The sequence below is a fragment of the Sphaeramia orbicularis genome, chromosome 15, assembly GCF_902148855.1.
Source record: "Sphaeramia orbicularis chromosome 15, fSphaOr1.1, whole genome shotgun sequence".
Lineage (NCBI taxonomy): Eukaryota > Metazoa > Chordata > Actinopteri > Kurtiformes > Apogonidae > Sphaeramia > Sphaeramia orbicularis.
The window spans coordinates 33,118,933-33,135,809 of record NC_043971.1 but is presented as its reverse complement, the minus strand read 5'-3'; the positions used below and the strand labels follow the sequence as shown (position 1 = coordinate 33,135,809).

General features: G+C 37.9%; 1 protein-coding gene across 4 annotated transcripts in view; it reads left to right on the top strand.

Annotated features, from left to right (window-relative positions):
• The window catches only part of LOC115434474 (SH3 and PX domain-containing protein 2A), a 51,650-nt gene that overhangs the window by 19,688 nt on the left and 15,085 nt on the right, over positions 1 to 16,877 (top strand). For all 4 annotated transcript variants that reach the window (XM_030156442.1, XM_030156440.1, XM_030156441.1 and 1 more), the window contains 2 exons: positions 41 to 72; positions 13,097 to 13,225. In XM_030156442.1, the coding sequence (XP_030012302.1) occupies positions 41 to 72; positions 13,097 to 13,225 (161 nt within the window). The remainder of the gene's footprint in view (positions 1 to 40; positions 73 to 13,096; positions 13,226 to 16,877) is intronic.

Sequence of the window (16,877 nt, the reverse complement as noted above, 5' to 3'; positions counted from 1 at the left end):
ACACACTGACCATGAGTCTCTGGTGTTGTTTCTTTTTCAGAGACTCTGGAGGCTCTGGCAAACGTAAATCAGGTAAGGAGTATTAATCTCATCTACAAGTTAGTATTGACTTTATTTTACTGACTTGCACTTTAACCCTTTCATGCATGAATTATGAGAACCTTAGTCAAGATTTTTTTTTCTGGAGTGTTTTTATACCTCCGTAGGCATAAAAAAAAATTGCAGTCGAGTGTTTTTTTTTTCATGGAGTTAAAAAAATGTCTGTGCATTTAATTTTTTAAGTAAAGAAACATGTATTTAAAACCCAATATCAGAAAGTAAAATGAAAACAATGAAATAAAAACATTTTTAAGGCTGCTAATTTGATGTTTTCTCACATTTTAACATACTCTAATGCTAGTTATTACGTCGTATAATATGCAAAAAACAACTATTTTTGTCTAACAAATAATTGATTTACATTTAAACATGTTACTGCAGATCAGGCTTATCAAGAACAGCAAAGTTATAGTAATGGTATGAATTGCAGCGTATTATGGGATGTTGCATAAGTGTCCACTGTGTTGGCTGAAATGGAACTAAAACAACAAAACCTATAAATATACAAGAGAACAGCTGGAGAATAATTGTCCACTGTAGTGACCACAATGCATGAAAGGGTTAAAGTAATAGTTTGGTATTTTGGGATTTATTCATTCTCTTTTCAGGGGTAACATGAGAAGAATGATGCTACTCTTAGATCTGTTGATTGTATATCCTACAGCCAGATGTTTAGTTTACAAAATTATTAAGATGGGGAGCAAGGGAAACAGCTAGCACACCTCTTTGTGAAGGTGGAAAAATAAAAAAAATACCCTTCTAGAATTATCTCCACTGTCATAGTGGTGATAACAAGTGGTGTTACTGGGAGTCCTTCATGCAAGTCCCAGTAACACTACAAAATGTTATTGTCATGTATTAATCATGACTTAAAATGATGCTAGGAGGCAGATTTTCTTACCTCCAGGCACTGCGAGATGAGCTTTTTCCCAGTACATCATTTATTTCTGTGACAGACGTCAGGTTAAAAGTGCAGCACATGTCCAAACATGCCTTGTCAAACTAAATTAGAAAAACGTTCATGATATCACATTATATCAGCTCAGCCCCACCTGTTTGTGGTGCTATGCTGTGTACTGTGTATATACACTCTGGCTGCTGAAGTGATGTCTGTGTGTGTGAGTGCAGTGAAGACAGAAAGACTGAGTGACTCAGCTGAGCATGGGGACGCAAGCGTAGGAGGAAGCAGAAAAAGTATGAGAGGGGTTTAGTGAACAGCTGTTAAAGTGATGTGTATTGGTGCACGCGTATCTGTGCGTGCAGTCTTGGAATACCCACTTGCATTACTAAATTACACATTAGTCCTGCAATCAGATGCAAAGTTGCTGCGGCTGTCCTTCCTGAAATCTGCCACATTTACGTATAACATAGCTGGGCAGTGACCATTTAAGTAAATGACCTGTAAGTTAATTTGCTGTGGGTGATCCGCTCTAAAGTAAGGCTGCACTGGCATTGCCTCCAAACGAAATGAGACCCCAAACTAATTTCATTATGTGTTCCATGGTATTGGGGCTTTATGTAACACAGAATTCCAGCTACACTGAGAAATGGAAAAATTGTCTTATTTCAGCTGTGTGTGTGTGTGTGTCAAGTCGCCTAAATTCAGTCTGCACAAGATATTAGATGGGTTTCCATGTATATTGGGAGCTTGGAAACTTGGTCAAACAGTTTGTGGGCAGAGTTTTAACAGATACCCAACTGTTTAAAACTCTATAGTTTGATTCTATGTATGTCTATAATTTCTAAGATACTAAGATAATAGTTCTGGTACATAGCCTGGCCAGGAAAATAAGACCCCTCATAAATAGTTCAGACCCTTCCTCTGGATAATTACAGCACTGATTAATGTGTTTCAGTTCTTTAACCCTTTAACTGATGCACTGAGTTGAGTAGCTTCTCATTTCTTAAACAACCATCAGTTTGATTGAGAACATAAAGGCTGGACTGTGTTTCAATGGTAAAAGGACAGGGTGAGAAGAGAAAAGGATGAAGGAGGAAGTGATTACCCATCATGCCTAGTGCCTACAATACAAGCCTGTAGAGCAGGGGTGTCGAACTCCTCAACTATAACCTATAATTACTTTTTCTCTGTGTTTTAGTGCAATAAAAAAAACTTTTATTATATTATTATTATTATATTATTATTATTATTATTATTATTATTATTATTATATATTTATTTTATTATTTTATTATATTTAATTATGAAAATATTTACATTTACAAACCATCCTTTCACAAAAAACACATGAATAACCTGAAAAAAAATAAAATTTTGTGAGAAAATTAAATGCAGTTTTAACAATATTATGCCTCAACTTAAGCGCATTACACACAATCTTACATAAACATTTGGTAACAGGTATAGTATTGCTAAAAATTTGGAGTTTGGAACTAAAAAAAGAACAATTTCTCATTCAATTTCTCATTTGCCCAGGTCATTGTTCTTCTTGGTAGTTCTTCGAGGTTCAACTGGACTAGTTTTGCTTCAAAAGAGCAAAACTAAGAAAGAAAAATGGAGTTGTCACTATGTATAGGTTATTATGCTATTATTTTTCTTCAGATCATATTGATCTGAATGTGGAACCTGAACTAAAATGAGTTCGACACCCTTGATTATTAGTATCTTCAGTGTAATTTTTGCACTGTTCAAATTCATCCCATGGGCCAGATTGGACCTTTTGGTGAGCCGGTTTTGGCCCCCGGGCCACATGTTTGAGACCCTTGCTGTAGAGGCAGTTTGTCAGGTCGAGGTTCAGAAATGTTGCATGTCCAAAAAAGGACAGAAGTAAATTTTATGATACTGTGTTGTGGGGAATTTCTTGCGGTACTGGTGAAGAGAAGAAATAAAGTTGCTGAGACAAAAGCGGATTTTCATAAATTTATTCTACACAGAAGGAAAACAGTCTGATAGAGGACAGGGTAGTCTTATCAGAGTGGCTCTGAGAAGAAAATATACAAAATAATCTACGTAACAAGAGACAATACTATGTGTTCTGGTCAACAGAGGAATATGTGCCTGGAATTTAACATCGTAAATGTGTTTCAGTTTTGTGTCCTCCAAGGATCCATGAAGGGGTGCGAACCTGATAGATGCAAACAAGGCTGTGCATGATTTATTCTAGCAGGCTGGACAGGAGATAGAGCAAAGCTTACTAGGTCAAAGGTCAAGCTGTTATTCACACATCAGAGACCACTAAGTGACAAACATAAACATCTTATAATCCTAGTAGTTCTATAACACGAAGATGAAGTACTAACATATGGAGTAATATATATTTTCCATTACACACTGTTTATTTTTTTATGACATTATTTGTTTTGAAGGAAGACAGAGATTCGAGTTCTGTTTCTATTCTCTTTACTTTGCTTTGACATATACACACAAAAAAAATATAAATGAACAAACATTTGTAAGATAACTACACCTCCAGCAGGTAATCCATTCATTGGAAACTGCTGTGTTGGTTTTAAGCACCCGAATAGCTGCAACATACTCCCAGCCATTGAGAGTGACTCCAGTTAGCTCATCACTAATAAAATTCAAGAGGACAAAGCAGTTGTACAGGTCTTCTCAGAGTAGTCCTGGAAGGAAGCATAATAAGGCAAGAGTAAACTTTTCTATTCCTCCCCAAGTAAATTTCTATGATTTGGCCAATTTTCCAAAGATGCTTCGGCAGTTTATCTTCTTTGATTAACACAACATCTCCAATCTTTAAGTCCAAAGGTCTTTTTACAGGAGATGAGAGATGTGCAGATCTCAGTCCCATAAGATATTATTTTCGCCATCGATACTAGAACATTTGCACAATCCATTGCCTATATCTCCAGAATATGAAACATGAAATATTAGAGTATGGGATCATTTATTTGGCCAAAGCTAAGTAAAAATAATCTCAACAAATACACTATTTTCTGCTGTATTAATATGTTGTTTTAAGTGTTTTAGGATTTGTTTATAGAGAGCTGAAGTCCTGTCCCTTCTGGTTCCACCTCATGGGACGTTATTGCAGAAAAAAATTATATTATAGGGAAGGGACGACTTATTTTAGATACCCTTTGACTCATGACATTATTTACATATATGATGTTTGTCAGTTTAAAAGATATAAGTATCAATAGTGAAAGTAGAGAAGATACTTAAGTAAAAAAAGAACTGCACACCCAAAAGTCACAGAGGTGATTGGTCAGTGTAATTGTCTCTGGTATTTGTGACATGTACCATGTGATGAGGGGGCAGAATCAGAAACATCTCTATTTGCCAAGTACGTAAACATATAGGAGACAAAGTTTAGTGTAATCTTTTTTTGTGCAATTGGGATATCAAGGGAGAGGGTTAACTGTTTGATTCCATTGCAATGGATTAACATGTCTAACACAAAAGTAGATGTTCTTTAGTTGGAACCAGCGAGTTTACAGTGTCATCAGAGAGACTGAAAGGCAGATGTAGGACTAATATCTTGACTCTTTTATTTGTAATATTGGAGTCTAATTTTGGGGTGTGGGATTCTTTTATGTATGTTGTCATATTTAATACATATGTAGCTTTTAGCATTTTACTTATGTGACATATTCACTTGAATATTACAATTATAGGAACACCCCTAGATTAAAGAAACCTATGTACATGCTTTAAACCACTTTCGACAAATTCTTGAAAAGAATATTTAAACAACACACTAAAGACAAAAAAATAAAACACTAAAAATACTACTTGACGTTTTTTGACGTAAATTCTTGTATTATATTTTCCTCTTATTGTTAATTTTGTCATTTTTAATGAACTACTCGCAGCTGCTTAGTTTACAATGTACATGTCTCCATGGAAAGGCTTTGCTGTAGTTCAACCACTTGCAGTGTGAAACAGTGGTTAGTTTGCAAATACTTACAAATTAGCTTCCTTCAGACTGTATATACTACCATCTATGGTTTTAACCCTTTCATGTATGAATTATGAGAACCTTAGTTAAGATTTTTTTTCTTGAGTGTTTTTATTCCTCCATAGGCATGAAAAAAACAATATGATCAAGTTTTGGTTTTTTTTTCATGGAGTTACAAAAATGTCCATGCATTTAATTTTTGAAGTAAACCCAATATCAGAAAGTGATATGAAAACAATGAAATAAAATAAAATCTGATGTTTTCTCACATTTTAACACATTCTAATGCCAGTTATTACTCTTTTCATGGAGATAATATGCAAAAAAAAAAAAAAAATTTCTAACAAATAACAATTGATTTCCACTCAAACATGATAGCGCAGATCAGGTTTATCAAGAACAGCAAAGTTACAGTAATAGTTTGAATGTCAGTGTATGAGATGATGCATAAGTGTCCACTGTGTTGGCTGATATGGAACTAAAACAACAAAACCCATGAATATACAAGGAAACAGCTATGAATAACTGTCCACTGTAGTGACCACTGTGCATGAAAGGGTTAAATATTGATTGATGAGACTACCTATACCAATAAAAACAATAACATTAGGTTGTCTGTCCAGTGCTCATGTTAATTTACTGTCCACACTTCACACTGAGCACATACTGTACAGGCCTTTCCTTCTCGTTCAAGCTTCACCACTGCCCCCATGCTGGACATTAGAGGTTAGTGCAGCTGAAAGATTGATCTTTCCCTTGTAAAGCAGGACAGCAGATAAAGTGCACTGAGTCTGTGGTGAATTTGTGCTGTAGCTGCAGCTTATGGTTTCCATAATTACAGGCTTCTGGTCTCCCATAAGAGTTTACTGAGCCCCTGCCCTAACAGGAGAATGTTTCCCTTTACCACAAAACTGTAAGTGGTTAGAGGTTTAAGTAAGAACTCTGTTTACCTGGCAAACTGTTCAGATCTGAACAACTTACGCACTCAAAGACACTCGTGTACTGTTAGACTCATCACACACAGACACACTCAGTCATTGACGTCATTACTCTATGTGTGTGTTTCCATCTCGCTCAGTCTTCACCTGTGGTACATTTGATAGATGTCTACATTTTATCTGATTTTAATTTCTCATTAATATTTAGTTGCCTTCAGTCCTATATATCTTATATATCCATCCAAATTACAAATTTAAAATAAATTGATTGTTGGTTGTGGCCATCCCCATTATCAACAGAGCATCATGGCTGAATCCTTTTGTACGTGAAGATAGATTATACCTTATCTGACATAAAATGGAGTTGTCAAATGCTGGGCTTGTCGGTATGAACCACTCCTAGATAACTGGAATAGATTAGAGGACACACAAAGACTTTATGTTTTTCATAATCTGTATGTATGGCAAAGAAATGTATTCACTAGGTAAAATAAAGCAGCTGAATTACCAGTTAACCCAGATATGTGGCACATCTACTGTTTACCACATGTGAATAAAGCCATTAAAAGCGTTTTTATGATCAGGAGCATCTTATCGTCCGCAGAACATCAAGAATAATCTGTTCTTAATGTGCAATCAAGAAAGACAGATGAACGGACAGACAGAAATTGAGGAGAAAAAAAAAAAGAAAACTGAGCGCTCGGGGGTGTAGTGCATGTGAAAAGCAGATGGAGAGAAGAGGAGAGGAGGTTTACGTGGCAAGTGGAAACCATTTCAGTGTTGTGCGCGGACTGAGGAAGTGTATTTATGTGTGCAGACTTGCTGTCTTTATTTGAGCTGCAGGTCTCTGGAGGCCTGTAGGGTGGGTGTGTGTGCATGTGAGTGTGTGTTTGTGTGTTTACATACTGTATCAGGGTATGAATATATGCATGCTCAGTGGGAGGAGAAGGGTTAACCTATGCACGGGTCAGGGGTGGGTGGGTCAAGAGGTCTGTGTGTTTATTTGTGTGTGCAGATGGATAAGATTTTTTAACTGGCATAGGAAATCATTAAGTCAATTGAGCACTCCCAAACCACATTAACAAGCATACACTGTTTCAGAAGCCTGTTTCCCAATGAACAGCGATTGAATACCATTCATCTGATACTACCCCGGTAGACCCAGAGCTTTCATGCAAGATGATGAGTCTCGCAGTAGTTGGAAGACACATTCTGTGGGTGAAACAAGGTTTAAATCAATTGTGGCTTTTTGGTTTTTTTAGTAAATGCTCTTGAAAACCATGAATCTTTCAGTTCACGTAATGGGTATAGCTTTAGCAGTGTTTTTTTTTTTTTTCTTCCAAGTCCACACTACACTTAAAGTAGAAAGCCAGTCTGGAGTGGCAGTGCTGTTGCTCCACCTCCTTCAGTGTGGAGGCAATCCAATACAGACTGTTCTGTTTCTGATAAGTGACCATTTGTCACAGTGGACTCCACAACCTGGAAAGACTCCCACTCTGGGTGCAGCACTTAGGCTTCTTGATACAAACAGTGTGTTCAAGCCAAGAAAATAAATGTTTAGTAATGAATGTGATTGCTAACTGAGGATAAAAGAATTGTCCTTTATTTCCTTTTTCTTCATGATTGATGTTAACTTACTTTTTTAGTGTTTTTTAATTTCAGGTCGAGGGGAAACACAATGTTCTTTTGCTTTCATTTATCAGGTCTCTTTAGTGATTCAGGCATCCTTATGTTTAGCATTAGCTTTGAAAAACATTGAAGAAATGGCTATGCTCTTTAAACTTTTGTTTGCAGAAATTCCCATGAAAATGCCAAAATCAAAAATCAATTAATTCCATTGACAAGTACTGCCTGTGCAATGAAAACATTATAAATCAATTCGTCCTCTGCGTCATGGATCTCCATCATTGTCCAAAAATGATTCAAACCCCAGTGAGTCACATTCTAGGACTGCATTATATGTTTTTCTTTGCTAAAAACATGCAACTTAAAGTTAGTTTAAACAAAGGCCACGTATATGTTAAAAAAATAGTCCCAACAAATACATATATTTTCTGATGTTTAGAGTAATGTTTTAGGATTTGCTTATTTATGCTTTTAAAGATTTACATGACCTCAGCAATGAAGCCAATGTGGAAGTATTTTAAAGTTGTAATACCACTGACGGCCACTAGAGGCGATGCCCATAGATTTACATTTAACTTCTCTTGAAAAATACTAAAGCCCTGTTCACACTGTATTTGTATTATCTGTAGACTTCTGGTAATTTGTAATAAATGCAGAGGTCATTTGTGATCCTAGTCCTGTGTTAATCTGCCATGTTGTAATTTGTAAAGTAAAAATTCCACCACAAATTATCTACCCTGTTTCAGCAAACGTAGAGTTCCTGGGATAATATTAGTCCAATAAAAATCAACATCTCTGTGATTTGGAGCTGTTTGCAACATTTTGTGTTTCTGTCAAACATTTATACAGCATATTCCCTGGTCGAGGACTAAGGAAGCTATGCTGTTGATGATAAATGAAGGTTTTTAAAGTGTTTCGGTTGCAATTTTAAGAGCATGGATATTCACTGAAAGAGCAAACTTAAATCCTGCAGAAAAATGACATGTCAGAGGATGATAAAATGGATGACATGCACAATAATGCAGAGTATCGAGAGGAATATTTCCTATCTTTCAACAGTTATATCTAAGTGGTGAGCCCTGACATCAAAACAAAGGAATAATGTCAGTAAATCTGAGTAAAAAGTAGACCTTGCGTATCCCATATAAATCTGCCATATGCAGCACAGGGGGGGGGGGTAATTTATATGTTATACTCATTCCCAGTGAATAGGGCTGAAGTCAGTAATTTGACTGATTCCAGTCTCATCCATTTTAATAAGTCATCTAGTGGTCTATCTATAGATTTTTCTTCCATTAGTAAGATCTCAGGCTAAAGCTGTCTATTGGCTTTAGTCTTTGCTAGTATTAGGCTTTAAGTGACAGGTCTGTATGACTGCTTGGTTGTCTGCTAAGACTTTCAGAGTTTATAAAACACTTTTTTTCTTGACATAATTCTACTGTAATTATAGTTAGTAAGTTCCACTAACAAGACTATAAAATGACTTTGCTAAGCAGTACTTGATGAAGTTTACTGTTGTACTGAGTCAGTGAACTAGTATTTAGGATTAGCTGAGCTCAGTTCTGCCCCTTTTATCCAAATGTGGTCACTTGTAGCCCAAAATACCTACAATAGTGATGTCCATATCACAAACAACTGACTTCAAAATAGCAACAGAACAACAGGTCAGAAACCACTGGATCCTCCGTCCACTATTGATATACAGTGTAATGGGCTTACAGTGTCATCAGAAAGTACTAATATCTTGTCTAATACTAGAGTCTAGAGTCTCTTTTGTGTATGTGGTTGTATTTAATACGTATATAGCTTTTCACTTTTTACTTCTCTGGCATGTTCACTTTAATATTACAATGCTGAGAACACCCCCAGATTAAATAAATCTATTTGCATGCTTTAAACCGCTTTATGCAGCCTGTTTTACCGTAAGATGATTAGGAGAAAGTTTCTGTATTATTTGTTTGTGGTCTGCCCTTTCTCCCTCTGGGCCACATACTGATTCAATGACATGAGTGCATCTGCACTACATTGAACAGCAGTGCAGTGTCCCTTTCTAATCCAACTGCACATCTGCTGCTGATGAGCCAAACAAAGGCATTGCTCTTTGCCAAATTTTACTCCTCTCAACCCAATTTTGTCCTCATAAAGTTACCCTGGGGTTCAGAATATGGCACCAACATACAAAGATTAGTGCCAACTATGCTATCAACCAAAAAGTCTGATCCTGAAAAACTCCCATGCAGGAAAATTCCTTGGTATAAATGGTGAGATTAGACTCCCTGGTTTACTCCTCTGGGTGATGAATTATTGCAAAGTTCCCAACTGTTGTCCTGTCTGGATGACGATGATGACGTGTGTGTGTGTGTGTGTGTGTGTGTGTGTGCGTGCGTGCGTGCGTGTGTGGGTTGATGTTGGTGAGGTGGGGGTTGGATAGAGTTTGGACGTCTGGGAGTGCAAGGGTGGGAGCAGGAAGCACATGTATAAAGCAGAGTGAGGAGAGATATAAACAGAGAGAGTGGCTAATAGGGTTATGTGATGGGAGCCAAGCAGAAAATACTTTCTTTTCATAGCTCATAAATACCCAAACTGTGAATGCACATATAATATAATTCACATACTAAAACACACAAGCAGGCCCCACACCCCATGTGAAATCACCTTCACTGAGTGACTGATGGAAATAACTTTTCAGGTCCGATGCATTTCATTTAAACTTGTGTTTTTATGCACTAATTTATGTAACATTTTTTACATTCAGTCCTCTGCATAATAGACGTGCATTTGAAATTAGACCCATCCTGTCCAAAGTTGCCTCACCCCGTTTCTCTCACACATGTTCTCCTTGTTCTGGCTCTGTCTTCCTGCTGTTGCAAAACATTTCATTTCCTGAACGAGGCTGAAATATTAGCTTTTGTTTTTCAGGCCTATTGACTTTGCTGACAAAGTCTTTACTCACCTTGGTTTCAGATTTACTGCTCATTCCAAGCAGTAGTTATTTGTGTATTTTAGAAACCTCCATTTACATCATTTGACATAGATTATAGTTTAATGAGATCGTGACCTCCTCAGTTTTACGAGCATCTGTCTTTAAATTTATATTGCTGATGTATGTGTTTTCTTCTCTGATGAAACAATCACCACTTGATGGTATTTACTTGAAATTGGGTTCCTGATAGGTTGTTATTGCAGTCCAAGGCAAAATTTTGTAAGACATAATCAATAGTATACTAATTTATATACAGATGATTTGTCACATGCAGAGGAAATTACCAGTCAAAGTCATTTCGAAAGCACTCAACAAAGGTTCTTCACAATAATAAAACTGTAAATCAAGCCTGTGTAACCTGAATAACAAAGCCTCAGTCTCTGTTCCTTGTAGTCTGGTACATACTTAGACAGTCAGCGCAGTTCCTTTTGTAAAGAAAATACTTACTATTTATTAACAAAAGCTTATTTTTAAATAGTTGTGCTCAATAATGCAATTATGCAACTGAAAATAAAAGAAATATTCTAAAAACCCTGTAATAGCTATGTCACAACAATATTTTACTCATGTCTCTTTTGAGCTTGATTAATTTTAATTGATCTCTGTGTTCAAACAAACCACTTAACCATAGATTTTTAGAGAATAGTGTCAAAAGAAATATCCCATTTTCTGTAACTAAAGTAATTGCTGTCATATTATACTGTCATATTATACTTTGGTGAACTAAAAGGCAACTCAGAATTTAAATAACATGTTCTTTCCAGTGTTTCTGCACCCAACATTGTGGTTTAACTAAACATCTTGCACAAATAACGTGAAGCTTCGTAAACCACAGGCCGACCACAGTAATCCAGCGTCAGAGCCTTTGGCAGTTTTAGAATCTAAGATGCTAATGGTGCTGAGTTCATCTTCATAACTTATTAGCTCCGTGACATTTCAAACCTGCTTGCTGAACCAGAGCACTGTCTGCAAGTTTTATCCCGATTTACAGAAATGTTAATCTTGAGTCTGGAATACTGTTGCCAGGTCGCCTCTTTAGAGCAACAGCTGCTAAATCCAAGTTGTTTCAATCATTCCTTATCTAAGATTTACACTTTCAATCTATTGGACTCGATTGCTCTTATTTTCCATCCTAAGAATAAAACAGTTACTCTTTCCATAAACTGTATTTAGGGAAAAATATTTTAGTTAAACTGGTGACATAATATTCTTGGAAATATTTGTTAATTATGTAGGTCAAGAGCCCATAAACGTAATTTTTCCCTTCGCTAATGATGCTAGCCAATTATGATTATCAAAAACAGCATACGCTAAATAGACACGTGGCCTTTATGGTGTTTGTAAATCTTTTTTTTTTCTTAAACATAAAACTTCAGTAGATTGTTTTATCAGCTTGAAGAAACATCCAGATCTCCAGCGGCCTTATTAGTGTAAACAGATTTAATCTAAAGTGTGTGTGTACCCATAGCAGCCCTCTATATTGTTTAGCTTTTGCTCCATGGTTAGCAGAAGCCCATGTCAATGTGTGAACTTTGAGTCAGCTGGGGTTGTTTCTGGAGCCCAGCTGACGCCTGTTAGATCTGCTTTAGTCATTTTGAGTTTCAGCTGTGCTTGTTTAAAGATTTGTCATGATCGAGGCTTGAGCAACATTCACAGGAGTCTAGCCTCACTTATTTTGGGGAGAAAATGTAACAACTTCTTGAATATAATTTAGTTTTGCATTTCCTCACAAAAGTAAACAATTAAAAGCATTCATTCAATCAAAGTGAACCATGCCCTGTTTTAAGTATTAGTCGAGTTATGAGATCAGCCACAAACTAAGAAAACTAAGTCACTGCTGGTGCTTATATGGTTAACTTTGTGAAATACAGAAAGGAGGGTTTCCATTGGCTGGGCTGCATGCTGTAGTCAGAGCTCTAGTGTTTCATGGAGACAGAGGGCCATCCCTCTGAGCACAGCTCCAGCCCCTTCATCTGGTTCTATTTAAGGCCTCTAGTGCCGACTCTTATGATTGGCGTACACAACCCCCTACTCTTCCTCCAGCTCCAGCCCCAACTGAGGAGAAGGAGGCTTTTTAGCAGATGGTTTATTTTCCAAGGGAAACCATTTCTTTCTCCCTCTCCACTGTCCTGTCCTCAACTGGCTTTAGCTCACTTCTCTGTCACTGCTGTTCAGCTCTTTCTGCTTTCTGATAACTGCTCCCATTTCCACTGTGTTAATGTGTCTACCTGCTTCTTCTGACGTGTTCTCAGCTTTGTTGGACAATAAGGATTTGGCTCCTTCAGTAACACAGAATGGATTTTCTGCAGTTGACCGCTTGATCTTTTACTTTCTGGAGGGAGGTGCTTTTTCTAGGCGCTCAGCATCTCCATTCATCATTGATGTTGGGCTGGACGGGGTTGCAGCTCTATGGCTAGACTCTCAGGAAGATGCACTGAGCCCTGTGAATTTTGTGATTGGCTGATCTCTACTGACAAATTGGCCTATGGCACAACGGGTGCCCAACAGTCGTTCTCGTGGACCTATGGCTGGCAGCTGGCTGACAGCATGTTTTTTCCCATCAACTCCAGGTCTGGATGCTTCAGATCCCATGCTCCTGGAACAATATGTGGTGGTGGCCAGTTACGAGAAACAAGAGCCTGCTGAAATCAGTCTTCAAGCGGGTGAGGTGGTTGACGTCATTGAAAAGAGCGAGAGTGGTGAGTAATCAAAACAAATGCATGACAAAAACATGAACTGACAGAAATACTGATTGTTTTCTAACACCCAAACACAGACACAGACTTTCATAATGCAAGCCAAATTTCTTTAGTCCCTATTCCTTAAGTATTCTTCCACAGTTCTCTTTTTCCTTCTTCAACCCTCTCACCTCTTTTGTCCACAGCTTGCTAGCTGTTTCTTAGCCCCATCTGGAGGCTCGCTTTGGCCTGCAGTCAGCCCTGTTTTTTCCCACTGTTGGTTTAGGCTGGGGGCCAGAATGTTTCCTCTAGCAAGAGGAATGTCTTCCAGACTTGTATTAATTATTCCACCTCACTTTAATGGAAAGCCAGCAAGACATGCCGGATTTACAAATGCCAGCTGCAGAGAGCCCTTAGTCAGCTGTTTAACCTCTGGAAAATGCTGGTTGTAGGTCAAGATTATACTTGAAAGTTTGTATCATTCATTGTACCTAAATATTTGATGTAGAATGAGGCAACAAAATGCTTATGTAAGGCAAAAGTCCTGAGCTGATATTCTAGTAACATGCTGTCATGTTTGTTATGGTTCTTGCTCTTTTGTGGGTCATGGAATTGAGCACAAAGAGACTTTTAACGTCGAAGAAACAACAAAGATACCCATGATCTACAAGTGTTAAAATATATCCTTTTGATAAATTTTTTGTGCTGCAATTCAAAAGCACCCGACTGAGTTATTTCCTTCATTTGTCGTATGAAACACCACAGTGACCAGACAGGAATAGGCCCAGGAACAGGGTCGGACGTTCAGCTTTAACGGTGTGCTGAAACAGTAAAACAGTAATGGGCCTCATGTGTTCAGAAAAAGAGAGATGGAAGGGGAAACAGTGATCAGGAGGGCAGTTGGACTTGGGTTTCATGATGGGTGTGAGTGAAAACCCACGGCACACTGGCCTTAAGGAAGAGCGTCAGTAGAGCAGGACTGCTTTGAAGTGTTATGTGTCCTGCCTTTGGGTTCACGTATTTGTTTTCACTCCCTGCTCCAGTAGGATTTCAACCCAATGGGGAGCCACAGGGAGGCGGATATTCCAACACCTTGAAGTCCTTTTATCAGGGGGCCTTATATGAGACCTTTCCTCCAGCACATAAATGAACTAGAAGTGCTTTTGAGTAGAGGCCCCTTTGCTTTACACAGTAATGGTAGTTGATCTTAGCGTTGTGATGATCCATGCAGAATGTGAAACTCATGCACTTCAAGGGTCTTACAGATTTACGATTTCCAGGTATTGGGGTTATTAGTTTAGTTTCTGTGTTGTTATTGCTTTTCTTTCATTTTCTTCCCAGATGCAGGTAGATGTCATTCCAATCATTTGTCTCTGATTTAGTTGGATTTGTCATGAGCTTCTAGAAAGCTAAACAGTAGAGTGCAGTTAACAAGGGTTTCTTAAAACACATCTTTAGGCCTTTTGACAGGTTTATTATACACTGACGGACACTTTCACAAAGATCTGAAGTAAACACGGCACCTCTACATCTTGCTATGGAGATTGTTTCCAGCAGCACAGCAAGCATTTAACTAAATCTCAACACCTCCTGCTATGGAAGTAGGCTAAATCTGCTCCATTTGGCTGGGTGACTTCACTCCAGATCCCTTTGCCAATCCTAACAAGACCAGGTGTGTGCAAAGAAGATTTCAGAGCTCATTTGATTTTGCATCCATTCCTTTGCAGGTTAAGTACAACCTTTTAATGGTTTCTGACAGATTAATCTGTGAATTGCAGCTGAGAAATGACTATGCTGTGCCTCAGGTACTAAAAGGTATCCATTACATTTGTAATGACAAAATCATTGTATGGATTTTTATAGAGTTTTGAACTACAGTAGTGATACACATATATATATATCCTTTAAAACCAGCATGTGTTCCCTGCAGAGTTTTTGGATGCACTCAGTGGAAAATCTCCTTATGCTGTCATAATGCCATAAATCCAGCATAAAAATCCACCCTAACTATATATGTGTCTGACTTGTCTTGTATTTCATTTGTTATGTAAAGGTGTGAGAGTGTAATAGTGACATATCTAGAAGTGAAAAACCACAGGCCTGTGTTATTTTTGTTATGCACCGTAGTCTATCAACAGTTGAAGTCCTGCTGTTAGAGCTACTGTACCATAGACCATGGCTATGCCTGTTGCCCAGCGCAGTTATCGAGTTTTCCTTACCTTGGATTAGATAATATATGCCTTCGACAGGGCAGTGAATCTAGGTCAGACCTATAAGCAAGCTCAGCTTTCCCCACTTTTCCTACTCGCTGTCCCAAGCCAAGGCAGTATTTTCCGTTGCACTGGGTTGACTTTTTTTTTTCTTTTTTGACAGTTTATGTCGTTGCCTTTGTTTCAGCTGGTACAGTATCATAATTTGCTTTGCTTTTCTGCCTCCATTGACAGTTTTTATGTTTTGTTTGAAGTAGACAAAAGTTGTTTGAAGATGTCCCCAATTGTCTAAAACTCCAGAGACACACACATTGTCATTTAAAGGGATTCATATAGCATTAACTTATAGAACCAGTATGAAAATGTTAGAAAACCAGTGCTTTGCTGTCTAAAATCATGAAGGAGATCTTTAATTAACATTTGTTTTGAAATGATTAATTCTGTCCTCACTCTCGCTGCATGATTGCAGCTATTTTATTTGTCTATTTTATGAGAATTTGCCAGGGGGGATGCTGGCTCAGGAGGAGAGAGCAGTGCAGGGAGAAACCCAAAGAGAAAATGGAAAAAGCCATTTCCTGCCAAAGTTACTGGTTCAGAGAGGTTGGTTCATTATAATGGCTTAATGGATCCTCCAGGATGCCTCTTCAGTTTACACTATATTGGAGAGATGTTAACCAAAGCTAGCAGACTTGTTGGTCAGTTCAAATGCCCTGTCTTCAATGGTTTAAACTTTGGCCTTTAATTGAACAGTATGTAGGAAAGGAAAAAATAATTTGCACTCGCTTCTGGAAATGTTGTATTTATTGTAGCCTGCTTGCCCACACCTCAAGGGCAGAGATGTGCACATTGTTCCTCTCTACAAAATCTCTCGTTATAAACCGCTCCGGATTGAAATGTTATTTATTCTAGATTACCCTCTTTGGAAAACAGTTTGACAGATGATCTCCAGGTGTCTGTGTTGAAGAGGTGAACTCAGTCCTTATTGCTCCCCAAAGAGCCTGGGCACCACCCTGTATATATCGTATCCATACTCCTCCACCCAGCTTACTTAAGCAGGGTGGAGTATGTACAATTTCAGAGAAAGACACAGAAAACTTTTCTGCCTAAAATGCCCTTTGCAAACCATGATGAAGTAATGAGTATAACTTATACTCATTAGTTCAGACTTATACTGTATAAGTCTGCTAAACTTTACAAAAGGCTGGGAGGTTACAGAGGTGTCCCACAGGTAATGTTCAGTTGAGACCACTGCAGGGAAATCCTTGCAAATAAAAAAAGGAATGGGCCTCAGTGTGGCATGACAGATGTACATGTACATGTCTAGTGTGCCTTCACATGGAAAAAATGTAGCTATACAATAATGTCTCCAGTCTCTGTCTTTAACCTTGGAGCTCAGTCAGAGGAAGCCTTTGAAAAATCCGCATAGTCCACAACACACACTTGCAGTGTGACATATGTTAATA